The 26,746-nt window shown below is 35.2% G+C and overlaps 1 protein-coding gene and 1 pseudogene across 2 annotated transcripts; both read right to left on the reverse strand.

Annotated features, from left to right (window-relative positions):
• Window positions 1–13,988: 13,988 nt before the first annotated feature.
• LOC103941257 (cytochrome P450 704C1-like) lies at window positions 13,989–16,641 on the reverse strand. Of its 2 annotated transcripts, XM_048590754.1 has the most exons (6): window positions 16,050–16,638; window positions 15,699–15,914; window positions 15,302–15,601; window positions 14,905–15,225; window positions 14,460–14,663; window positions 13,989–14,351 (listed from the first exon to the last, which is right to left on the reverse strand). In XM_048590754.1, exons 1-6 carry the CDS (start codon window positions 16,329–16,331, stop codon window positions 14,160–14,162), a joined length of 1,515 nt encoding a protein of 504 aa, XP_048446711.1. In that variant the 5' UTR covers window positions 16,332–16,638; the 3' UTR covers window positions 13,989–14,159. The 2 variants fall into 2 exon arrangements, with proteins under 2 accessions (XP_048446711.1, XP_048446712.1); XM_048590755.1 differs by lacking the exon at window positions 15,302–15,601 and having other exon boundaries at window positions 16,050–16,641.
• Window positions 16,642–24,291: 7,650 nt separating this feature from the next.
• LOC103935478 lies at window positions 24,292–26,746 on the reverse strand (annotated as a pseudogene).

Consider the following 26,746-nt stretch of genomic DNA (forward strand, 5'->3'; position numbering starts at 1 on the left):
ACAGAGCACGAAGTGCGTAAAAAAAATAAAATAAAAAATGAAAGTTTATTCACTTAGTGAGTTTGTTATGCATATGTCAACAGATGTCGGCATATGGTGAAGAAATTTAATGAGTTATATAGAGAACGTGTCAAGTACTATCAACGCAACATGTCGAGATATCCATTGCATGTAGGGGTGGGCACGGTGCGGTTCGGTGCGGTTCCACCCCTAAATTAGAACCGAAACCGAAATATATTAACGGTTCGATTCGGTGCGGTTCCACTTAAATTTATTACTAGAACATTACGGTTCGGTCTACACCGGTTCCGATTCGGTTCTTTCCGGTTTACGGTTCCAAATAATAAATTATTTGAACACCAAATCATTAAGCATTCAAATACATCTTCTAAAACTAATTACATAAAGTTGCATACAACACATCTTTTTTAATGCAAATGTCTTTGTTAGTGGCACCAAGTCAACAAAAAGAGACAACTAAAATACATATGCACTGGTCAATCAGTCAACAAACAAAAATATGATGAAGCAAATTGCAAGTTTTCAGACTTCAGAGAGCAAGCAAGAAGCAGCAGCTCCTGTACACAATTTTTCAACCTATTATACCATGACATGTGTGTGTATATATAATTTATTTATTTATTATTAATAAAACGGTTCGGTTCGGTTCGGCCGGTTCTTGGTCATTCGAAACCGAAATCGGAACCGGTTTGAACGGTTCGGTTCGGTTCAGTTTTTCACTCAAAGTTGACTTTTCCGGTCAACACGGTTTTTTTGCATGTATTACATCAAACTTTTAGTATGCACAAAAGGGACGCGTACCAAACATTAGGAGGGTCCTAAGAAGACCTTCACATGTATATTTTCAGACTTAAGTGGTCTTGGGACCACCTTGGTCCCTATTTCCATCCAACCCTGCATAGAAGTGTTGTAGCCTATTTTATCTGACAATGGTGAGGGGATCGGCGGCAAGGAGAAGAGAGAGTGAGAGAGATGTGTTTGTAGAATTGTAGGGGAATGTGTGTGTTATCCCTCCCACATAGAGCCTTCATTTATAGTAGTAAAAGGAAATAAGATAATCTTTCATCCCCAAGGAATACAATATGTAATAGGAAAGGATAACTAGAATCCAATCTAATTTAGGATTTACACTATCACACTTAAACTAGGAAAGTTTACAACACTCCCCCTTGAGTGTGTAAATACTCAAGGTAGATTTAGCATCATGCAGAAGTTAAGGAAGTTGACTCGTCGACACTGATTCTAAGGAACAACGCTTATTCTCAATAAGGTAGAAACTTGCATAAGTAAATGAGTCTCACTTAAAAATCCTAAGGCTATGACAAAAACCCGAGCAGAGACAAAATCCATTAGTTTAAGGAAAATGCGTGAGAAATGCAAAGTCAAAAGAAACGTCTACCAGACGTCATCAAGGATATGACCAGCCTAAGGTTGGTGCCTCGTTAAAACGTAGTTAGTTAGCAAGAATCCAGTGGGAAAAATGCTTCTAATCGTAGGGGAAAAGAGTACATTAAGATCAAGCAAGTATCTTCAGGATACTTCCCCTGAGTTTGACACAGTTCCAAAGAGAAATAACAATGTTACAACTTAGAAAGTTTACGTATACCAATACCATGAACAAGCTTCTGAAACGTCGTCTTCAGCAGTGATTTGGTGAAGAGGTCCGCCATATTGTCTTGTGAACAGATTTGTGTGACTTCAATCTTCTGATACTCTTGTTGTTGATGTGAAAAGAAAAACTTCGGCTCAATGTGCTTGATGTTGTCTCATTTGATGTAACCCTTCTTGAGCTGTTCGATGCATATTGCGTTGTCTTCAAAGATTGTCGTCAGGACATCAACAGCGAGATAAAGATCACAGGAGCTTCGAATATGGCCCACTTACTGCTCTCAACCAAAAACATTCCTAAGTTGCTTCATATAAGGCAAGAATTTTAGCATGGTTAAACAAAGTGGCAACTAAGATCTGTTTAGTTTACCTCCAAGAGATTGCGGTGCTTCCAACAGTAAAGACATAACCCGTTTGAGAACGCGCCTTGTGCGGATCAGATAAGTATCCTGCGTCGATATAACCAACAAGGCGAGAATCAACTTGAGAAGCAGGAGGTGCAACATCACTTGATGATCCATAGGAATAAAACAAGCCCAAATCCGTAGTACCCTTAAGGTAATGAAAGATGTCTTTCACACCAGTCTAGTATCTGCGTGTAGGTGCATTATTGTATCTTGCCAAAAGATTAACAGCGAAAGAGATGTCGGGTTTAGTGCATTGAGCTAAGTACAATAAAGCACCTATCACACTTAGATAAGGAACTTCAGGCTCCAAAATCTCTTCATCATCCTCATTCGGACGGAAGGGATCTCATCTTGCATCTAGCAATCGAACAACCATAGAAGTACTCGAAGGCTTCGCTTTATCCTCATTAAAGTGGCACAACACCTTTTGGGTGTAGTTCGATTAATGTACTAGAATTTCATCCGAAAATGGCTTTATCTCGAGATCAAGACAGTATTGAGTCTTACTTAAATCTTTCATCTCAAATTCCGACTTCAGGAGTTCCGATAAGGTTCATGTCATCGACATATGCTGCAACAATGACAAATCCGAAATGTGACTTCTTAATGAACACACAAGGGCATAGTTCGTTGTTCACATATCCCTGACTAGTCAAATACTCACTCAGACAATTATACCACATTCTTCCAGATTCCTTTAAACCATAGAGTGAACGCCTCGGTCGAATTGAGAACGTGTTTTGGGGTTTGGAAATATTTGAACCAGTTAATGTAAGTTCTGAAGGAAAAATTTTGTCCTAGCTAAGAACATGTAAGAACATTTGAATACATATGCAAACTAATAACTCTTTAAAGTAGGCATGCATTCAAAAACAATTCATAAAACCCATGACTTTCAAAGCCTAGTATATGGTGAACCATAAGACTCTTTAACAAAATTAAAGAGAATAAGAATTTAGAGATTCTTTACCCTTGAAGCTCATCCTTGATTGCACAAGGGATTCACCCAAGTGGAGGGCCTTCAAGTCACCTCCTTGCTCCTTGAATCTTCCTTGTGATTTCCTCCCTTTTAGTGCTCCTTTTCTTCTTTGAGTATTTGAGGATTTGTTCTCCAAAACACCAAAAGTTTGGTGTCTCTAAGTCTCCACACCAAAGATGTTGTGTGAAGATGAAATGGATGACTTAGGTAAGAAAGATTGCTAGATGTTCCTCACCTAAGGTAATGAGAGAATAGGTTTCACCCAAATTCAATTAGAAACCCCTTAGGGTGAAATGGCTATAAAGATGTCTTTATACCACCTCACAATAGAGTGGCAAACTTGCAATTAAGCCAAGTTCACTACCCTTGAAGGTTATGGCCGGCCATATGTTGTATTTGGGCTTAATTGCCCATTTTGTTTTAGTTGTCATACAACTTCAACATAATGGGCCTTGTGGACCAAAACGTTTTTGTGCCCCGAAGCCCAAAACTAATTTAAACGCCCAATACGAACGTTTCGTATAATTAATTAACTATTTAATTAATCTTGACCATTCTTCAATTAAACCATTTAATTGCTTATCCATTTCATATAATTTCTTCACTTATATCTTTACTCGGTGTACGATCCATTAGGTTCCAATTAGCGAGGTAGTGGGCGATGTTACTCTTAACGATCGATTGTGAATTGAAACCACATTTCAATTCTCCCTTAAATTAGTGTTTGCTAATCTTTAGGGCTTCCACAAACCATGGGTGACGCCTAGCAGCATGTCATGGTTACCCAAGCTAAGTAGAAGTGGTTGGAGAACCTATCCAGTTACAACTACAATGCAATACGGTCCTTCTCTAATACAATACTCTTAATCACATTGTTTAAGTGATAGTTTGTTTCATGTCTACTATCCAATGTGATACTTCTCTATATGATTCAATTGAATAAGATTTGGAACATCTTCCTTAGTCATATTCATATGCTTTGGCCAAAGACTCTCGAATCATATCTTAGAGTATTCTCCTTCCATCATGGAAGGTTAGAGATCCCTTGTTGTACATTCATATGCCTACATGACTAGATAGCTTGACTCCAACAATGCCGTGGACACTCCAATGGAATGCCGTTGACATAATCAAAGATCAAGGACCTAACCATTAGACATCAATGATGCCTCAGGTCAAAGGACTACTTTGCATATTGCAACTATTGAGTTCTCACATGACATGTATGTTCGAACTCTTGTTTGATCGTTGTTCAGTGTACTCGATTACTCTTTCGAGCACCCATGTGTTTGCCTTAGTGTCCAACACCAAATGACTTGAGACTAGTTCATACTCACGCTTGAGTCGACATAACACATACTAACCTTAGCGGATTGTCAATGCCCAATTGGCAATCCTATGGCTAGGAACGTTTTAGGAATGAACATAAGAGAAAGGTCTCGTTAATTTAACTAACTTAAATCACTTGTCTCTTAGATCAAATACATTCCTTGGATTCCCTTATTGCTTAAACACAAGATACTATAAATAGTGATTAACAATAAGCTTTGCCCTTCTATTAAACATATAAAAGTTTAACACAATAAGTATTCCAAAAAGCTATTACATCAAATGAGTGGCTTTGTGGGCATACTTCCAACAAGTTCTTCAGGAACCTTCATATAAATTTTCGTATTAAGATCCCCATATAGATATGCAGTTACTACGTCCATCAGCTGTATACTCATTTTTTCGGAAACTACCAAACTGCTAAAGTAGCGAAAAGTAATCACATCCATAATGGGTGAATAAATTAAATTTTGTCATGGTTAATCCAGCGGCATTGTGAGAAGCCTTGTGCAACAAGACGAGCTTTGTAACGCACAATATCGTTCTTCTCATTACGCTTCCAAACAAAAATCCACTTGTAGCCAACGAGCTTCACATATGAAGGAGTAGGAGTTACAGGTCCAAACACCTTACGTTTCGCAAGTGAATTGAGTTCAACTTAGATTGCTTATTCCCAGTTTGACCAATCAGTTCTTCATCGACATTCATCAATGGAACGCGGTTCAATGTCATCGCTCAACAATATCTTAGTACCTACTACAAATGCTAATGCATCGTTGACAATCATCTCATTTCTACACCACACATCATCTAAGCTAACATAATATATCAGAATCTCACGATTCTTGAGAGGATGATTCGTCTCTTTAAGGATGTTTTCCATAATCTAGAATTTCCTCATGAGTTGGATATAATAAGTAAGCGATAGTCGGATTCACGGTAGGCTCTTCAGGACCTTATGCCGTGGATTTCCTCTTCCGAGGGTGTGAATCCTTTGAACCAAGGGGTCTACCACACTTTTGTATAGGGGCAGATGATTGGCTAGCCGCTAATGTACGTGGATCACTAAGATTGGTGTCCCGGGTTTCCAGGAAGGAAGTCTGTCGTACATTTGGTACATCCATCTTTGCATGTGTATTCGTAGCTGGAGTATGTGATCTTATCACACACGCTAGATCGGTGAAAGCATCTGGCATGCTTTGAGCTATGCTCTGGAGATCTAATATGCGATGCATTTCAGTTTCAGACTGAGCGGTGTGAGGATCTAAATGAGACAAAGTAGAGGTCATTCATAATAATTTGCGTCGTTTTTCAAGAACGTTGACGTTCTTATCTCCCTTTAACGATGAAAAGATTGTCTCATAGAAGTGACAATCTGCGAAACGAGTGGTAAACAGATCGTCTGTCAAACGTTCTAAGTGACGAATAATCAAAGGAAAATCATATCCGATATAAATTCCCATCATTCGCTGAGGCCCTATTTTTGTACGCAAGGGCGGCGAGATCGGCACATATACCACACAACTAAAAACGTGCAGATGCGATATATCTGGTTTATATCTGGTAACCAACTGAAGGGCACTAAATGGTTATGTCTCAACAAGCCTTTGGCGGACCAACTTTGTTGTGTGCAATATTGCATGGCCCCAAGCAGCGATCGAGAGCTTGGTACGTATGACCAACAATTGAACAATCATTTGTAAGCGTTTAATGAAAACCTCTGCCAGGCCGTTCTGGGTGTGAACATGGAGTACAAGATGTTCAACTTCAACCCTAACAGACATGCAATAGTTATCAAAAATTTTAGATGTAAATTCTCCATCATTATCCAATTGAATAAATTTGATTAGATAATCAGGGTGGTGAGCCCTGAGCTTGATAACCTGAGCCAATAGTTTAGAGAATGTAGCGTTCCTTGTGGATAACGAGCACACGTGTGACCAACGTGTGGAAGCATCAACCAAAACCATAAACATAAAGTATCCAAATGGTCCGCAGGGATGGTGAATCGGTTCACAAATGTCCCCTGAATCCGTTATACAAAAAAGGAAGGATTTGAATGAATCTTTTCATAAGAAGGCTTAGTAATAAGCTTTCCTATTTAATATGTTTGACATGAGATTCCTTGGATCGAACCTAAACTTTAGGTTAATGGATGCCCGTGTGATGATTTGAGGATATGGCGCATTGCTATTCGTCTAGGATGTCCCAAATGATCAAGCCAAAATGTAATTTCGTGCGCAACCCCAGTAGTAAGGCTGGCCACATAGTGGCATTCTATGGGGCGTATGGTCGTAGTATACAGACCACTCAGGATATGCTCAATCTCTTCGAGAATACGCTTTTGGCCATATTCTTAGGAAGTTATGCACATAAATTCAACTCCATTTTCTACGTGGGTTTCGGCGTGGTAATTGTTATCTCTAATATCCTTTAAAATTAACAACATTCTTCCTAAACGTGGAGAATAGAGTGCCTCATAAATGGTCAAGATTGTACCATTGGACAACATTATATGTGTCTTACCGTATCCTTCCATCAAGTTGGATGGGCCTGAGAGGGTTGTTAGAGGTGCATTCTTAGGTATGAAGTTAGTGAAATACATGCGTTCACGCAAAACTGTATGTGTGGTTGCACTATTTGCCAAACAACTAACTTCCCCACTAGTCATACCTAGAATGAACAATTAATTTGAAGCAGTCACATGCATAAAAGTTCTAAAAACAAATATCATTTCAAAATAATTTCCTTTATTCAAGGATGGTAATTAATTAAAACTTAATATCCAAAAACAATCTCCAACAAATAATCCAAATATAAAGGAAAATTGTTCAAAAATTAACCAAAAATAAAATGGGGATTCTGCCACGAGGTGGAATTCAGCATCATTGTGCAATTTTAACTAACTAAAATTGTTTATGTCTAAGATTCTAATCTTCCATAAGGATGGTATCCTCTTGAAAGTTAGAAACCTTCATCTTTGTAGTCTCCGGTTCGTCCACTTGCACTAGGTTTGATTCAAACTTCTTACGACGAGAATGATATTTATCTACAACCTTCTTAGGAGCTCAGCAAACACAGGACCAATGGTCCGTTAAACCATAGCGATAGCACATATCTGCATCCATGGTTTCAAGTGCTTTGCCTTTATTCTTGAAGTTTGGGGTCTTGGGAGCAAAGTTTGAGCGTTTCTGGGCTTTGTTTCCTCCCTTTGATGGGCCTTGATTTTGTTGACCTTCGCAGGGTGGCTTTTGGTTGCCCCTACTACACCTCTTTTGGCGTTTTGGGCATTGGTTTGTGCTATAATATGCTTTAGGCACAACAGTCACCCCAGTAGGTCAAGCTTGATGATTCTTCATCAACAGTTAGTTCTGCTTTTCAGCGAGAAGTAAAACAGAGATCAAATCTGAGAACTTAGTGAACTTCTAAGCTCTACATTGTTGCTGCAGGATAATATTAGAAGCAAAGAAAGTCAAATAGGTCTTTTGTAGGAGATCCTATTCTATCAAAGTTTCGTTACAAAATTTGAGAAGTGATCGGATTCGACAAACTTCAGAATTATATTCATTCATAGACTTAAAGTCTTGGAAGCGCAAATACTACCAGTCATATCTTGCTTCAAGCAAGAATATGTCCTTTTGGTAATCAAAACGATCAGCCAAATTGACCCATAGTGCACGTGGATCCTCCTCAGCAAGATATTCAGTTTGCAGAGCATCATGAATATGTCTTCGGATGAAGATCATAACAGTGGCTTTTTCAGCTTCGCCAACATAGTTGTCCGTTTCTTCTTCAATGACGAGACGCAAGTTCTTTGCAATGAGGTGTAGCTTCACATCTTGGACCCACTTGAGGTAATTCCTTCCAGAGACCTCTAAAGCGGTGAAGTCGAGTTTGTTCAAATTCAACATGTTCCTATCACAAAATAGATGAACAAGATGTGGTGAGTGTAATGGAGAAAAATCAATCCATTCACATAGGAGTAGAATATACAAGTTCTAATAGACATGTATTAGTTTAATTTTGCATGAAAAAAACTTCGACTTTTCATGGGTGATGTTTTTAAAGAAAACTTTAGGTTTTCAAATAAGGCATGTTTATAAGAAACTTCAGGTTCATATGTTCCTACAGATAAACACAAATATACACAAAATATGTAACAAAAATATGCAAAATATATACTTGTTCACAGAAAAAATATGCAAAAATATGAACTTCAGGCTTACCTCAAAACTACAGTTGAACCAATTATATAACATAAAATGATTTTTTTTGGTCCAACTATAAATTTTGGTAGGTTAGATGTTAGATTAGCTACCGACAGGATTTGAACTCACACTATCATGCAAGTGCTCAGTACCTTTCCACCACTGTAGTAAGGAACTACATGCATATATCATGAAATGATTCAATTGTGTGATATTGTAAGTTGGAATATAGTGGTGTGAGTTTAGTCACTTTAGTATTTGTGTTGGAGTTTTGAGACTTCTTGTCCCACATCGGGGAACATAGGCTTTCCAAGGACCTTTATATATGTTTTGTTTTCTACACTAGTAGTTAGGATTTGGACCATTTGGAAATGGATTGAAGGCTTGGGCTTATGGTTGTGTGGATTAGGTTTGTGAAATATAGCTTAATACAATTAACATTAATTAATCAAGACAAGGTCCTTGGGCTTGGAAGTTAAAATTAATCAGATTCATTAATTTTAATTTCAGATTAAGTTTTTTAATTAACATATTAATTAAAAAACGTTTTGATTAAGAGATATAGCTTTTAGAAAGAGTTGTGTATTTTCAAATACGTTCAATAGGTATTTGAAGAAAGGGTGTAAACCAACCTATATATTTGTAATCTTAGTTTCCAAATAGAATCATTTCCAGAGAGTAAACACACAAAACAATTCGTTAGAATTCTATAATCCAGTGCGGGTTGTAGAATTAGGTAGTTGTATCCTGGTCGAGCAAACGTTGTAGAACCACAAGCACAAAAGTGGGACGGAAATACTGTTCAAATGACATAACTTTTGTGCTAGCCTCTACATGTGGTTAATCAAGTTAGTACTATTTTAATTCTTGTATTTATTTCTGTATTTCATTATGTATAGCAAGTATTTTTTATTAATAAAATATTAAAATTTCAAGTTCTGTTATTTCTATTATTTTTATTTATTTTTAATTGTTCTCCAACAATTTGTGATGGACCATATTATAAGAATCAAACTCATCAACTCACAGATCATACTCAACAATTGTAAAAGCGTTTAATAAACTCAAATATCCCAAGTCATTGGATGAGTAATTATCAACGCAAATGCTGGACTTGAGTGAGCAGGGCCTTCCCAAATGTGTGGACCACACCAGGCATAACCAACTGATAACTGAAACACGAAAAAGGACCCAACTGTAATTAATTATCAATTAAAGCATGGTTTAATTGATTAATTATAAGGAAATATGACTGACCTGGGCAGAGTAGGATTCTCTCCTCTCTTTTTTTCCCTCCCATTCCTTCCCTCCTATATGAATGGTCACGGTTAAGCCACGTCAACATCTTATATTAATTTTTTTATAGAAAGAAAAAGACAAAGTAGAGAATATGAGAGGAGGAGATGGAAAAAAGGGGAGATAATTCTAGTCCGGCCTGGGCTGACAGCTTTTTTCTAAAAAATAAAAAATACTAGATATGTTTTCATCTGTATTTTTCAACGGAGTTAATTAGATTTAGATTAGGATGCCAAAGATGTTTGAGACACAAAGGATGGTATCTTTTTTTTTTCTCTCCCACTCTTTTAGCATAGGGTTTAAACATGATTGTCTTTGTATATGGTGATTAGGCCACGAGATGGGAGAGAGAGCGTTATTGTGTTTTTTTTTTCTTTTTTATTTATAAAGAGAGGGACAACTAATGGCAAGTTACTGTTATCCATCCTCTTTGGGCCCAAAGAGGTTATGGGGAATTACATCCTACCCGTGATCACAATCAACTAGACTCACAAGCTCAGAGCATCGAACTCGAGACCTCCTATATTTTTTGTTTATTGAGGAACCCTAGTTTACACCCTTACCACTGAACCACAAGATGGGAGACGGAAAGCGTTATTGTGTTTTTTTGGCCAGTGTCCATTTTCAAGTCTAACGTGACTGGTAACAACCAAGCTCTCAAATAATCAATGTAAGGTAGAACTCATAAAAGCTGACCAACTTTTCCAAATGTGGAGATCTATTATCCAAATTTGATAGATTTTGAAAGCTGCCCATCGACCACAAGGGTAAATTTGTTTTTAGGTCGCAAAATATATTATTCAAAATTAGAATTGAGGCAATCAATATTTTGTGTTTTAAGAAAATGTCAATAAAGAGAAATATTGGGATGGAGTACTGACCTTAGTTGGCGACGCAAATTATTTTTTTGTCTTGGTTGAACGGAAGAACTTATTCAATTGAGTCGTGCTAGCAAATGAAATGACTACTTACCTATGTCAAAAGATACAACCCTATCGAACTATTAACTCAAACAATTTACGCTCTAATGACGACATACAAACATGATCATGTGTTTATATATGAGGATGCTTGCATAGCTTATAAATAAACCATGTAAGAGTGCTCGATGTTGTGTCTCTTCCGGCAGCAATGAGACAAGGGATCAAGTCTCTCAAGTATTTCGGATCGTTCTCTTGAGATTCCAAAAGCCTTGAAATGATGTCTCCTTTCCTTAACTGCCAATATTGCCAATCATCCACACTACTTAATTAATTAATCACTTGATCTGGAATTACTAATGCGTTAAGTACATGAGGAGGTACGGAACACAGTGTGACATCCCACATTTGGCCCGAATAATAGTGTGGAAAGTTAATTACTCAAAGTCGGGAGCTCATCTTCCGATGAGTGATCTGTTTCAATCTTTCTTTTGATTAAGTTACAAACAAATTGATCTATATATCACTTTGATATTCTTCCTTAGCAGCGCTCTGATCCAATGTTTAAGAACCTTCTGATCTTCCACGAGAAATCAACAAAACAATAGATGGTCATTTCATTTGCTACATCAAAAGCATCGGCAAACGAGTAACTTCTTCATTTGTTCCGTACGTGGTGTCTAGTTCAATTCTAAGTACAATCTTGACGGTTGAGTCTTCATAAACAATTCCTTCGTCCCAAACAATTCCTTTGTCCCAAAAAGAAAACGCCAAGAATTATATATATTGTTATATACAGGAATTAGGAACCTCGTTCAAAGATCATCTTTACAAAATTAACCAAATCTCAAAATCACTTTGTCAATAAATAGATGATCATTGATCACAATATTTTAAAAGACGAATGTTCATAATGATAATCAGTTGGTCAAATGATTTTGGAGTTCAATGATTTTAATTTACAAGGTTGATTCTTGGATGGAGATCTAAAAACCAAACGGTTTCCATTTTTTAACCCTCACTGCAGAGCGCTCCAGGTTTTGGTCATACTTATCGGGTGCGTTTGTTGCACCGGACTGTCTCGGACTAGATTAGCTTCAGGGATAAAGCTGGACTGGCTTAGACTAGATTAAGCTGGACTAATTTAGTGAAGCGTTTGGTGCAGTGTCGGACTAAGAAGTTGGATAATTATCTAACTCAAATATTATGTTATTTTATCTATATTTATTAATATTTTATTATTAATTTATCATTTTATTTGTTTCTAGAATCATATATCCTTCTGTAAGTGTCAAAATCTTTTTTTTTTATTTATTCCTAAAATTATCTCTCTCTAGCCTATTTCTCCTTTCCTCCGACATTCTCCCTCTTTTTATTCTGTTTCACCATTTTTCCAGAATATTCTTCCTCTCTCTGCATACTTCTCCCTATTTTCTTCCGGCAACTCTCTCCCTCCCCTCTCCTTTTTTTTTCCTTCGTCCACTTTATCCCTAACCTCTCCCTTTTTTCCTTATGCAGAAGATTCGCGTGGAGGATTCATCGGAGCTTTCCACGCAGCGCCTCCTCTGATTTTCTCAGAAAATCTCAGGATTCTCTGGTGATTTTGCCTTTTTGTTTTGAATTTATGTGGGGATTCGCAGGTGCTTGAGCATTTGGTACGCTTTCGATCCCGACTTACGTTTGGGTTGCGCGCGAATGCGGAGATCGACGACGAGCTTCTGGTGATAGTTGTCTGGTGGTGGTCTGGTGGTTGCAACCATGACGATTTTGCTGAGAAAGAGAGTGAATTGAACGAAGAAGAAAGGAAGGGAATCAGTGGATTGTTTTTCAGTTTTGTTTAAGGTCTGGGTTTAGGCTTTTGGGTGGGATAGTGAAGGCCTAAGGGAGTGGGCGAAGGTGCAGATCATAAGGGAAAGGACGAAGGAGAAGGGAGACGATGAGGGATTAGCGGTGGGGGAGAGAACGGGACTAGCAGTCCGCTTGAAATCGAGGGGTCTCCTTAAGAACGTTTAGTGAAATGTTCAGTCGGGGCGAGTCCCCTTTAGTCCCATTAAACCTAATCCTTGTCCAGACCAAACAAGGGACTACAATCTAGTCTAGTCCAATCCCCCTTAATCCGGTCAAACAAACGCCCCCATCATGTGTTTGCTACAGTGTCGTAGGATCTCCTTTAAAGGACTAAACTAGGGGTGGATACCATCTAGATTAGTTCAGGTTTACCTTAAAACTGCAGTTTAACCAATTATAATAAAATGATTCAATTTGATGACATTGTGAGTTGAAATATATTGGTGTGAGTTTAGTGGTTGCGGCAGACTATATCATAATAAGAATCAAACTCATACTACACTCAACAATTGCAAAAACGTTATTAAACTCAAATTTTCCAAGTCATTTTATGCGTGTGATTCTAATTTATAGAAACCAACGCAATGCTTGACTTGAATGAGTAGGGCCTTCCCCTCCCCAAGCATGCCCATACTAGAGAATTAAGTGGGAAAATTTGGAAAAATAACCAAAATTTGAACTTCATATAGAATTATAGCCACTCTTTTAAGTTTATGATAATTATAACAAAAAAATGATATGAAAATATTACTATACCTTTAAAACAGAAATTGAGGGATAAGAAGAGAGTTCTAACACAGATCCCAAAAACCCAAATCAAAATGAAATTATCCTAATGTCCTACTACTGGGTTCGTCTTTTTATTTCCAAAGAAAAAAATTGACCCCGTGAACACACGAATTTTCTTGGTTTGATTGGTGTGTGATAAACCAGAATTATTTGTGGTTCATTATTTTTACTGTGAAATTGTTGTTAGGTTTTTGTTATTGTTCAAAAATAGTCAAGGAAGTTATCGAACCAGTCCCGAATAACTTGGTCTGGGAAGCTGTGAACACTCATTGCTGAGACCACTTGGAGAGCATGTCAATATGTATTTACCGTCCCACGCCACACGCATTGATTCGTTTACATTTAGCAATTTTTTTTCAAGTTTGGGGCATCTAGCTAGCTAGCATGAAAATGAAGATGATTATCTTTCAGTTGGTTTTTGTCAATTTTTTTTAACTTTCCCAATTAACTGTGTGTCGACAACACTAGGCATAACAAACTGATAAAGTAACTGAAACACAAAAAAGAACCCAACTGTAATTATTTATCGATTTAAAGCGTGGTTTAATTGAATTATAAAGAATACATACATAATTCGATCGCATAGTAAAACCGCTTGTTCTATAATCTAGTACTTTGTGGAAGAATATTGGGGCTGACATCCAACAGAGGTAGCGAACCCTAGAGACCGCAGCAGTTAAGCAACAACTGAGATACATGAATAGGTTACACATTCAATGATATAGCGTATATAGTAGCGCTTCTCTAAGGTTGGTCATGGATGCGCAAATCTAGGAGAAGCATGAACATAAAGGCCCCCATCAATGTGGAGGGTAAATTTGGTCGTGTAATGGGCTACTTTGTTCTCATCACTTAAGTTAAATATGAAGCTCCCTAAAAGCACAGCAGAAAAGATCATCGTCTCTCTATGAGCAATGTCCTTCCCTACACAAATCCTTGGACCCGCCTGCGTATGTAAATCACAAAATTACTTCGTAATTTTTGTAAAAAAAATAAAATAAAATGAAATAAATTGTGGCATGTACTAGTGATCATATCCATTTTATTTTCTTACGCTGAAGGCTGTGAATTTGAAAGGGCTTTCATGCTGGAAAATGCCATCTTCGTTGAGCCATCTCTCTGGCCGAAATTCTTCTGCATCATCACCCCATAGATATTTCATCCTACCCATGCTATAAGCATGGTACCCCACCATATCCCCTTTCTTGACACTAAATCCATCTTGCCATGTATCATCAGATGAACAAATCTTCGCATTCTATGTCGAAAATGCAGGAGTCATGTCAGAATATTGTTAATTAAATGGTTTTAAACGATTCACAATATCTTTTGGCGTTGGCTTGAATAATCAAAAGATAATCAATGGACGAGTTCTTATGCTTTCATGTCTACAACTCAGTTCATCCAATTATTACAAGGATGAAAATAAACAGGGGGTGGACGGAAACCATTTCCCTTTTAATATTCATGCACTAGATTTAAGATGTTAATCAAATTACCAGTGGAACTGAAGGGTAGAGCCTGAGTGTCTCAGTCAAAGCTGCAAAGAGGTATTGCATTTTGTTAAGGGCTTCTTCACTAAGACTGTCTGCAAGCCCATCAATGCTTGAATCGTCTTTCAGATTTGTTGCTTCCCTAACTTCCCTTGCAACCTTTTCCTGTATATGAGGGTGCTTGCAAAGCAAATAAACAAACCATGAAAGATTGCTAGCCGTTGAGTCTTTGCCGGCAACAAAGAGACTGAAAATCAAGTCTCTCAAGTACTTTGGATCGGTCTCTCTCACTGCCAAAAGTCTTGAAATAATGTCTCCTCTCCTTGACTGCCAATCATGTATATATATTAAGTAACGATAATACTAAACTAATCAGTAACGGATTGCAAGGTAATTAGCTCACTGCAGCTGGTAGCTCGTCTTCTGATGAATTATGGGCAATCTCAATCTTTCTGTTGATTAATTTGTAAAGAAATTGATCTATCACTTTGATATTATTCTTTAGCACTGCTTCTGATCCAATGTTTAAGAACCGTTTGATCTTCCAGGAGAAATCAACATAACGATATAGGGTAAGTTCGTTTGCTTCATCGAAAGCATGCGAAAATCGGGTGCCTTCTTCATTTGTCCCGTACAAGGTGTCTAGTTCGATTCCAAGCAGAATCTTGACGATTGAATCTAACCCCGCTTTCATAAACAAATCCTTCCCAGTAAAAATATTGAACAAGCAGAAGATTTCAATATCTGCCTAACAGATGAACTAACAATATGTGAATATTGATTCATTTTAGTAAACTTACTTGGATCTCTATTGCTTGGCCGCATCTTGCCGCTTCAGAAACTATCCCAGCAAGTTTTACTCCATCGGTTTTGAAAACTTCATTGCTGTAGTCTTTCACGACTTTTGTTGATAGTTCATAGCTAGATAACTTCCTTTGATGTAGCCATTTTTCACCATCAACACCGAAGATCCCGTCACCCACAACATCTGCCAATATGTTGTAGCTGTACAACCCCTGCAGCAGATCATCAAGCTAGCTTAAGAAGCATATTTAAAAGAAAACTTCAAATGCATATCCGTTAGGTTAAAGCGCGAGACAAAGTACTAGCATGAGTTTCTTAATTAGTCGCATAATATACAACGTACATACCCTGCCATAGTTTGCAAAGTTTGTTTTGAGAATGTATTCAACATTTGCAGGATCTACAGTGAAAACATAATTTACAATTAAGTTAAGCGCTCTGAAAGTTTTGTTTTTGTGTCCGAACTCAGCGATATAATCATGCAGCCGGTTGAAGTTGATGAGGGTGTGTACGCAAGTTGTGACCACAGGATGATACCTCTTTTTCTTTTCAGTACATAGTCTAGTCCTAACTATAGCAAAAATTACTAGTGCTGTGCTTATTGCTATGGTAGTGGAAAGAAAATCCATGACACTCCCAGTGGGTGGAGAAAAAAAGAACCACTTCGTAGTATCATATATAGAAGAGAAAACTTCTCCTTCTCCCGTTTTATTTATTTATTTATTTTATTTTTTTGGTAAGATAGAAGAAGACTTTAATTTGCTCTAGATATAATGAATTTAAATTTATTTAGTCTATCTTCCCACATACAGTTTCAATGCCTCAAACCTTATCCTCATTCCACTTGTGAGATATCTTTTAAGGAGAAATTAGGTTCACATTCCTCTTTTTGTTACTTCATTGATTAAAACCTAATTTCTTTTCAATTTTTTATCAATGTCCTTATGTATTAATAAACGTCATTAATTATTTCGATAATAAAATATTTTTATTTCTAAATATATTCATTTAGTGTTAGAGATGTTACATTTGGTATATTTATATTTATGGCTAAATTTTTTATCATAAATTTTTTATTTTTAGTTTGTACCCATTTTTAATTTGCAAACTTTTTTAATTTGTACCCATATATTAATTTCTTTTTGTGCCTATATTTTTTACAATTTTACTTGTATTTGTACCCATACTATTTAATTTATTTGTACCCATTTTTTTATTTTTCTAAATGTACCTATGCTGATTATATATATTTATTTTATGTTTTAAAATATATCAATAGTTATTTTTTAAAATATGTTAATAATTATGTGGGTACATTATTTTCTTGCTATAATTTTGTGAATAATATTATTCTAATATATGTAAACAAACAAGGTTTCAGTCTAACAATTAAATTGATTAGGGACCGGAACCAAAATGACCCATCTTTTAATTATTTACAGTAACCGAAAAACTCATTTTATTATTGAGTTCGAACAAGCAACAACCGTATCCAGTATCTAGGATTTTGTTAGACAACCCTATCCAGATTTGAATCAGAGGTTCAGATTTTTTCCGATTCGAAAATAACTTGAGTCAATGAATAGCAGGAAAGAATGGGAGGAGACAGCCGAAGTAAAAAAAGAATACTCTTGTGCGGTAAAAACTGGAGACTGTGATTTGGGTATGAGATCGAGCATCTCTAATGGGGAGCCTAAATGAAGTCCCTGCAATAGTATAGTTTATAAATAGACAAAGGGTTTCTAATGAATCGGAATAGAAGTTTTCAAAACATCCCAATAAATAAGGACTCACCGAATACTTCAAAGAAATCTTCAAATGTGAGGATTGTCTAGAAACTCAGAGTGGACTCCATGTTGCTTGTGAGTGGGAGAAACAAATCTCACTCATGTGTGAATGTTGCACGCGCACAACAACTTCTCTTTTTGGTTTTTTTCTTATTTTTTGAACCCCATCCATGTGAATGCTTGTAGCCATTCCTACCGCTTTCCTTTTTCTTTTCTTTTTTTGAACCGTTGGTTTTTATCAACGGTCACAATACTCCAACAAAATAAATAATAATATTTTAATATTTTAGTTTCTACATTTAGGGATTAGATTGTAAAGACGTCCCATAAAGACAATATTCATTTAAGGAACCGAATATTCTCTTGAAGTCCCTAAATCAGTCTCCAATACAGGTGACGCTTAGAATTGAAAACCAAAACATCGACCAAACTGAACCGCACCAAACGAGTTCAATTTTTGCGGTTTTGAAACGATTTCGGTATGAAACTAAACCACAAGAGAAAAAACCGATTTTGGTTTCAATTATAACCAGGGAGTTAATTTGTTTGATCTATTAAATGAAAAATTTTGTTATTTAGTACTACGGTCTAATGGTAATCATCTTCACTTGTAAGTAAGAGGTCTTAAGTTCGATTCTCACCAAAAACGAATTTGAACCACATTATTACTAGCTCACTCTCTCACTCCATAATGTACATAATATCGTTTATTTAAAAAAAAAAAAAATAAATAAAAAATAAATAAAAAGAAAAGCAAATGAAAAAAGGTAGGTAAACGATTTTTGGGGCACTTTAGTTTTGGTGGATGGCCATAGGTACATGGTTTGGTAACATAGCAGTGAGAACAGGGATCAGAAGTGGTCCAAAAGACGAGGACATTAATAATCAGAAGTGATCGGCATGATTTTGGCGTTTATTAAATTTTGAGAATAAAAATGTGAAAAAAATTATTTGAACTCTTGTAACTTCTTTTTACATTTAAATTATTTTTAATTAAAAATAATATCTTTAAATTCAAATTTACTACTTAATATACCCTTACAAACTCAATTCAATACGTAAATTTATCTTTACATCTATTTAAAAGATAAAATTTCCAATTAAAGAATTGATATCTTTTTAATCCCAAATTGCATAAACATAAAGCAGTATGGCGTGCATTTCAAAGCTAATGAAAGTAAGAGGTCTTAAGTTTGATTCTCACCAAAGACAAATTTGAACCACATTATTGCTAGCTCAGTCTCTCATCCCATAATATACATAATATCTTTTATTAAAAAAAAAAAAGGAAAAAAAAAAGCAAATGAAAAAAGGTAGGTAAACGATTTTTGCGGGACTTTAATTTCGGTGGATGGCCATAGGTACATGGTTTGGTGACATAGCGGTGAGAACGGGGATCAGAAGTGGTCCAAAAGACTAGGACATTAATAATGAGAAGCGATCGGCATGATTTTGGCGTTTATTAAATTTTGAGAATAAAAATGTGAAAAATTTATTTGAACTCTTATAATTTCTTTTTACATTTTGTTTGTACCATACTTGACCAATCCCGAAACTACTAAGCAATGGTCAACAACAGAGGCTAGCGCAAAAGTTATGTCCTTCGAACAGTATTTTTGTCACACTCTTGTGTTTGTGGTTCTATGACGCCTGCTCGACCATGATACAACTATCTAATTCTACAATCCTTACTAGATTATATAATTCTGGCGAATTGTTTTGTGTGTTTACTATCTGGAAATTTTTGTACGAAAGAGAAAGAGGAAAAGAATGATTCTGTTGGAAACTGAGACTGCGAATATATAGATTGTTTTATACCCTTTCAAATACCTATTGAACGTATTTGAAAGTGCACAACTCTTTCAAAAAGTTGTGTCTCTTAATCAAAATAATCAATATGTTAATTAAAAAAATAATTAATATGTTAATTAAAAATTTAATCTAAAATTAAATTAATTTTAACTTCCAAAGCCCAAGGCCATTGCCTTGATTAATTAATATTAATTACTGAAAATATGACTTTAACCCCTCAAACTCAATTTCTTTCATATAAAACCCGACATAAATTTTTTACTTGAATAAAACCCAATGACTAGACTCCACATTAGCAAATTCATTAATTATGTTTGACTTTACACATTTAAAATTTTTCAAATGCCTAAAATACCCCTTTTTGCATGTTTAATGTGCACAATTAAACATATGTAGATTTTAAGGAGGATTAATGATTTTACAAAAAATATAAAAAAAATATAAAAAGGTACTTCTAAATGCATTGCATGTTATATGAGAATTCAAGATTTCCACGTTTTGTAATTAATTTGGTTGATTCATGTTTCTCTCACTCCATAAAATTTGCTTCTAATTTGATATAGGAATTAATTTGCAAGTTTTCTTAATCTTAACAACATTTTTCAATCTATATATATATATATATATATATATATATATATATATTTAGTGAAATAGTCTATCTTTTAAAATATTTATCAATAAAATAATGTACCTATTGTTCAAATTTTAGGATAAAATTTTACCTGTTCTTATTTAACAATAATGTATCCACAATCTTATTTTTGTATGAATATAATTTACCTACTTTTTGATTTTATATGAAACTAATTTACCTACGGTGACAATAATGTATCTACAATACTACATAAAAGATTTACCTTTTTTAACAACAATAGTGTATCTACAATTTTGTTTTCGTATGAATATAATTTACCTACAATTTAACTTTTCAAAAAATGTATCTTCTATTTTATGTTTTACTATCATATGTATGTTTATGTGTTCACAAAATAATTTATCTAAAGTTATATAGTTAAGAGATATTGTAATGCATTATATTAATCCATTATTAGACTGGCAAAAGAAATAGTTAAAAACGTTAGCCATAATGGTTGTATGAGAACAGTTATAGAAAGTTGTGGCATAAATTGTAAATAACTTATATTAATAGGTTACTTGTTTTCTTATGTGGCAATTTATTTAAATTTTAGATTTTTATTGGATGTTGATTCATATGTGAGTTTTTATCCGAGATATATGAGTTGCATGAGCCTATATCTAAACAACCCTATTAATTATATTAAGCTATATTACACAAGCCTAATCCACACAAACAAAAAACCCAAACCTTCAATCCGTTACCAAGTTGTCCAAATCCTAAACACTTGTATAAAAGACAAAACATATATAAATGCCCTCGGGAAACCTATGTTCCCCGATGTGGGACATGGAGTCTCAAAACTCCATCAATAAGTTGCTACGTACATGCCCTGCTATGGTTTGCAAAGTCTGTTTTGAAATGTATTCAGCATTTGCAGGATCAACGGTGTAAACATAATTTACAATCAAGCTAAGATACCTGAAAGTCTTGTGTTTGTGTGGATGCTCAATGATAAAATAATCGTGCTGTCTGGAGAAGTTGACGAGGGTGTGTAAGCAGTTTGTGACAACAGGATGGCATCTCCTTTTCTTCTCGGTACCCAACCGACTGTAACTATAGCTAAATTTACTAGTGCTACACTTATTGCCATGAGAGTGGAAAGAAAAATCCATGACTACCCTAAGTGGGGATAGTGGGGATGGTGATAAGAACTACTTTGTTGTATCAATAGCCTTCCCATACAGCTTCATATATGAAAAAACCAAAATATTATAACAGGATAAAAAGCCCAAATGGATGCCGATGCTAACCGAATTCTTTTTCCGGAATTCTAAATCGAATTGATATTTACGTATATTTTTTCACCTAACCCATGTTTACATCGATTGGAAAAATCTTTCAAACAGTCTCTGGAATTGCTTGCAGTGTAACTTCAGTTCATGCTTATAATATATATACTCTAATTTTGATGCAGATTATCGTTTGGAACATGCGAAAGAGATGGAGTTCACATCTTGGATGAACCTCCCTATGAGAAGTCTGAGTTTGGTAGAGGATGATATCATGATAGGCATGGCCTTGCATTTCTATGTTTCCATTGCTTCTGTTATGAGCTAGGACAAAATGTATTCTGTTGGGGTTTTAATTGGGTATTTCAAAATATTACCGATGTTTGACATCTATAGATTTATTGTGGCATCTTAATTCTCTGTTAATGATATTAAAGATGGCTCCAATCAAGATCCAATTCTATGACAACTAAATTTCCTCACTCCACAACTAATAGGAAGGAAATTTTCTCCTAGTCAGATGATCATTATTTTTTTCTTTTTGTTTACAAATACCCAATAATTCAAAATTTAAATGAAAACAAAAATATCATATATTGCAAAATTAATTTTTTTATAACCAAAATGACTTTGTGAATGTAACCAGCACTGTAGTTTTTTTTTTTTTTTTTTTTTTTTTTGTGATATAACGATTGAGTATATATAATCATAGGACTCACAATTGTGATCATCAAATACGTAAAGAAGGCTTCATTGTAATAATTCTTTTTTATTTATCAAATACAATAGTATTCTCTCATATATTAGGCAGATGTATGTGGTTCAATATTCTAATTGATAGATTGTTGAGTTTTCACTCATGTATTTCTAGTTCGAAATCACTCTCCTCATAAACTATTCTAATAATAATAATTTTAAAACGACAAATTGCATGGGAAAGGAAAATATGTTTAAGGCATCTAATTAAGGTCTTGAAGAAGAATGCACATAAAGTCCCCCGTCTATATGGAGGCTGATTTTGGTCAAGTAATGGGCCACTTTCTTCTCTTCACTCAGCTTGAATTTGTAGCACCCTAAAAGCACGGCACAGATGAGCTTTGTCTGCCTATAGGCAAAGTCCTTTCCTATACAAATTCTTGGCCCCGCCTGTGTACGAGAACGACAAGTGTAAATATATATATATATATATATGTCAAAATTCTTCAGAAATAAGATCATCCCTTGTGCATGCGTTTTAATAAAATGTAACATGTCTAATGGTGATCAAAATCATATCAACATGCTTGTTTCTTACGTACATTAAAAGCTGTGAATTTGAAAGGGCTTTCTTGCTGGAAAAGACCATTTTCGTTGAGCCATCTCTCTGGCCGAAATTCTTTTGCATCATCACCCCACAAATATTTCATCCTGCCCATTCCGTAAACATGGTATCCCACAAAATTGCCTTTTTTGACACTAAATCCATCTGGCCAAGTATCATCAGCTAAACAAACTTTCGCGTTCTATATATGACATGCTTTCATTAATGTAATACAACATTACGTCAATACAACATTACGTCGTAGTTGATGTAGTACAATACTATGACATATAGGAATTAATAGAATTTCTTGAGATGATGTGCCCCATTACTAGAGTTGCGTACATCACTATGGCTCCAATGTCTGCTGCTGTTGATTTGTTTGTACTTTGGTGTTTGTGTGTTACTTGCTGCCTCCTAATGAACCAATTTTCAATTATTCCATGATCTAAGGTAAGTGACAGCAAACCACATGCTGATTTACTTTCGTAACTGGTAGCAAACCCTTTTTTCTTTAGGTTAGCCCTAGATTTTCAACCATGTTGATGGAGTGCATTCGAGGAAACCAAATTGGTAGGGGAGGCTTCGCCACCATTTACACAATGAAACACAATAACTCATTTTTCAACTTTCAGCGTTGATGGTTGTAAATTGAAATTTAAAAACCCATCTTCTCAACTCTAAAAAAAAATTGAAATCAACCGAAAAAAAAAAATTGCACAAATCAATTCATACATTAGTTGGAGGATTTAAAACTTCAAAATCACCATCCGCCGATAAAAAAAATTAAAAAAAAAAAGCATGTTTTCTCTAGAAGAGCTCTTAGGATTTTAGCTGGAATGAACGTAGGATAAATATTGCATGAAGCTAGGGTTTAACAATTGGGTATGAGTTTATTGATAAATTTTAGTTTTATTGTTAATCCTACCGTGTATTTGATGGTAATTATGCAATAGATAAGAAAGACAATTCACATTTAAAATTTAAGTTGAGTATAAAAAGATGTTATATGGGTTCAAATAACTAAAAAATAAAAGCTAAGATAAAAAGTTGGTTTCTTAAAATCATGACTTTGAATACTAATTTTACAAGAAAGTAAGAATTAAAATTCTTGATGAGTTATTAAAAAAAAAAAAAAAAAAAAAAAAAAAAAAAACTAAATTTCTGTTATGAGCTAGGACAAAATGTATTCTGTTGGAGTTTTAATTGGGTATTTCAAAATATTACCAATGTTTGACATCTATAGATTTATTGTGGCATCTTAATTCTCTGTTAATGATATTAAAGATGACTCCAACAAGATCCAACTCTACGACAAAACTAAATTTCCTCACTCCACAACTAATAGGAAGGAAATTTTCTCCCAGTCAGATGATCATTATTTTTTTCTTTTTGTTTACAAATACCCAATAATTCAAAATTTAAATGAAAACAAAAATATCATATATTGCAAAATTAATTTTTTTTATAACCAAAATGACTTTGTGAATGTAACCAGCACTGTAGTTTTTTTTTTTTTTTTAAATAATTTATTGTGATATAATGATTGAGTATATAATCATAGGACTTACAATTGTGATCATCAAACACGTAAAGAAGGATTCATTGTAATAACTCTTTTTTATTTATCAAATACAACAGTATTCTCTCATATATTAGGCAGATGCATGTGATTCAATATTTTAATTGATAGATTATTGAGTTTTCAGTCATGTGTTTCTGGTTCGAAACCACTCTCCTCATAAACTATTCTAATAATAATAATAATTTTAAAAAGACAAATTGCATGGGGAAGGAAAATATGTTTAAGGCATCTAATTAAGGTCTTGGAGAAGCATGCACATAAAGTCCCCCGTCTATATGGAGGCTGATTTTGGTCAAGTAATGGGCCACCTTCTTCTCTTCACTCAGCTTGAATTTGTAGCACCCTAAAAGCACGGCACAGATGAGCTTTGTCTGCCTATAGGCAAAGTCCTTTCCTATACAAATTCTTGGCCCCGCCTGTGTACGAGAACGACAAGTGTAAATATATATATATATATATATGTCAAAATTCTTCAGAAATAAGATCATCCTTTGTGCATGCGTTTTAATAAAATGTAACATGTCTAAATGGTGATCAAAATCATATCAACATGTTTGTTTCTTACGTACATTAAAAGCTGTGAATTTGAAAGGGCTTTCTTGCTGGAAAAGACCATTTTCGTTGAGCCATCTCTCTGGCCGAAATTCTTTTGCATCATCACCCCACAGATATTTCATCCTGCCCATTCCGTAAACATGGTATCCCACAAAATTGCCTTTTTTGACGCTAAATCCATCTGGCCAAGTATCATCAGCTAAACAAACTTTCGCGTTCTACGTATGACAGCACGCATTGCGTATATTAACTTATTATATACTTGAAAAGTAACACATAACGATTCAAATACAGAAAAGTGAGGAAGTATTTGAAGTATTCGTACATGCATTTTAATTTAGATGATAAATACTAAATTACCAATGGAACTGCAGGGTAGAGCCTGAGTGTCTCAGACAAAGCTGCATGTAGATACTGCATTTTTTCTAGAGCTTCTTCAGTAAGGCTGGCAGCAACCTCATCAATGCATGAACTATCTTCCAGATTTGTTGCCTCTCTAACTTCTTGTGCAACCTTTTCTTGTATATGAGGATGCTTGCATAGCATATAAATAAACCACGTAAGAGTGCTAGCCGTTGTGTCTTTTCCGGCAGAAATGAGACAAAGGATCAAGTCTCTCAAGTACTTTGGATCGGTCTCTTGAGATTCCAAAAGCCTTGAAATGATGTCTTCTTTCTTTAACTGCCAATATTGCCAATCATCCACACTACTAACTTTATTATTCATTTACAATAATACTACTTATACTAAATTAATTACTCGTTCTGGAATTAATATAACAAATCATGGAGTGGAAGGTTAATTACTTACTGCAGTAGCTCATCTTCTGATGAATTATCTGTTTCATTCTTTATTTTGATTAAGTTATAAACAAATTGATCTATCACTTTGATATTCTTCCTTAGCAGTGCTTCTGATCCAATGTTTAAGAACCTTTTGATCTTCCACGAGAAATCAACATAACGATAGATGGTCATTTCATTTGCTACATCAAAAGCATGGGCAAACCGAGTACCTTCTTCATTTGTTCCATCCATGGTGTCTAGTTCAATTCCAAGCAGAATCTTGACGATTGAGTCTAAGGTTGCTTTCATAAACAATTCCTTCGTCCCAAAAAGAAAACGCCAAGAATTATATATATGTGTTGTATTTATATACAAGAATTAGGAACCTTATTCAAGGATCATTTTTACAAAACTTAACTGAATCTCTAAATCATTAGTCAATAAATAGACGTACACAAGGTTTTAAAAGACGAATGTTCGTAATGATAATCAAATGGTCAAACGATTTTGGATTTTAATGATTTTTTTTTACAAGGTTGATTCTTGGATGGAGATCTAAAAACTAAATGGTTTCAGTTACTTAACCCTCACTGCAGAGTGCTCCAGGTTTTGCTACAGTGTCGTGGGATCTCCTTATGAAACTCCTCATATGTACAAGGAATTAATTCTAATCATGCTATAAATGTTATTATTGAAACATGGCATACTTACTTGGATCTCCATTGCTTTGTTGCAGGTTGCAGCTTCAGAAATTATCCGTGCAAGTTTTAATGCATTGGTTTTGAAGACTGTACTGCTGAAGTCTTTCACAATTTTGGTAGTTAATTCATTGCTCGATACCTTTTTTTGATGCAACCATTTTTCTCCGTCCACAGCAAAGATCCCGTCTCCTAAAAGATCTGACAAAATGCCGTAGTGGTACCAACCCTGCAGCAGGTCAGGAATTGGGACTTCTGTTATTAGATAACTAAGGTAATTAACTAACATAAATATTTTCCTTATATATAAAATCATTAAGATGTTCACCCTTCAAATGTACCTTGCCGTAGTTTGCAAAGTTTGTTTTGAGGATGTATTCAACATTTGCAGGATCCGTGGTGACAACGTAATCTATGAGCACATTGTACGCCCTGTAAGTTTTGTGTTTGTGTTCAAACTCAGTCATGTAATGGTGCAGCCTAGGGAAGTTGACGAGGGTGTTTAAGAAATTTGTGACGACAGGATGGTATCTCTTTTTCTTCTCAGCACCCAACCTTCTAGCACGGGATCTTATCACAAGCACAGTTAAAATTACAACCGCTAAACTCATTGCTATGAGAGGAGGTAAGGGAAAGGAAAGAACATCCAT

The sequence above is a fragment of a genome, unplaced genomic scaffold (assembly GCF_019419815.1).
Source record: "Pyrus x bretschneideri cultivar Hongxiangsu unplaced genomic scaffold, Pyrus_bretschneideri_v1 Contig32, whole genome shotgun sequence".
In the NCBI taxonomy this organism is placed as follows: Eukaryota; Viridiplantae; Streptophyta; class Magnoliopsida; order Rosales; family Rosaceae; genus Pyrus; species Pyrus x bretschneideri.

Bases quoted from the DNA above. Each gene is read 5' to 3' on its own strand.
- LOC103941257 (XM_048590754.1), bottom strand. From the start codon at position 16,331: ATGGATTTTCTTTCCACTACCATAGCAATAAGCACAGCACTAGTAATT. The intron at 15,602-15,698 runs GTAAGTTTACTA...TTTACTGGGAAG, and splicing joins GCCAAGCAATAGAGATCCAA to GATTTGTTTATGAAAGCGGG. The intron at 14,352-14,459 runs GTAAGAAAATAA...TTACATACGCAG, and splicing joins TCAAATTCACAGCCTTCAGC to GCGGGTCCAAGGATTTGTGT.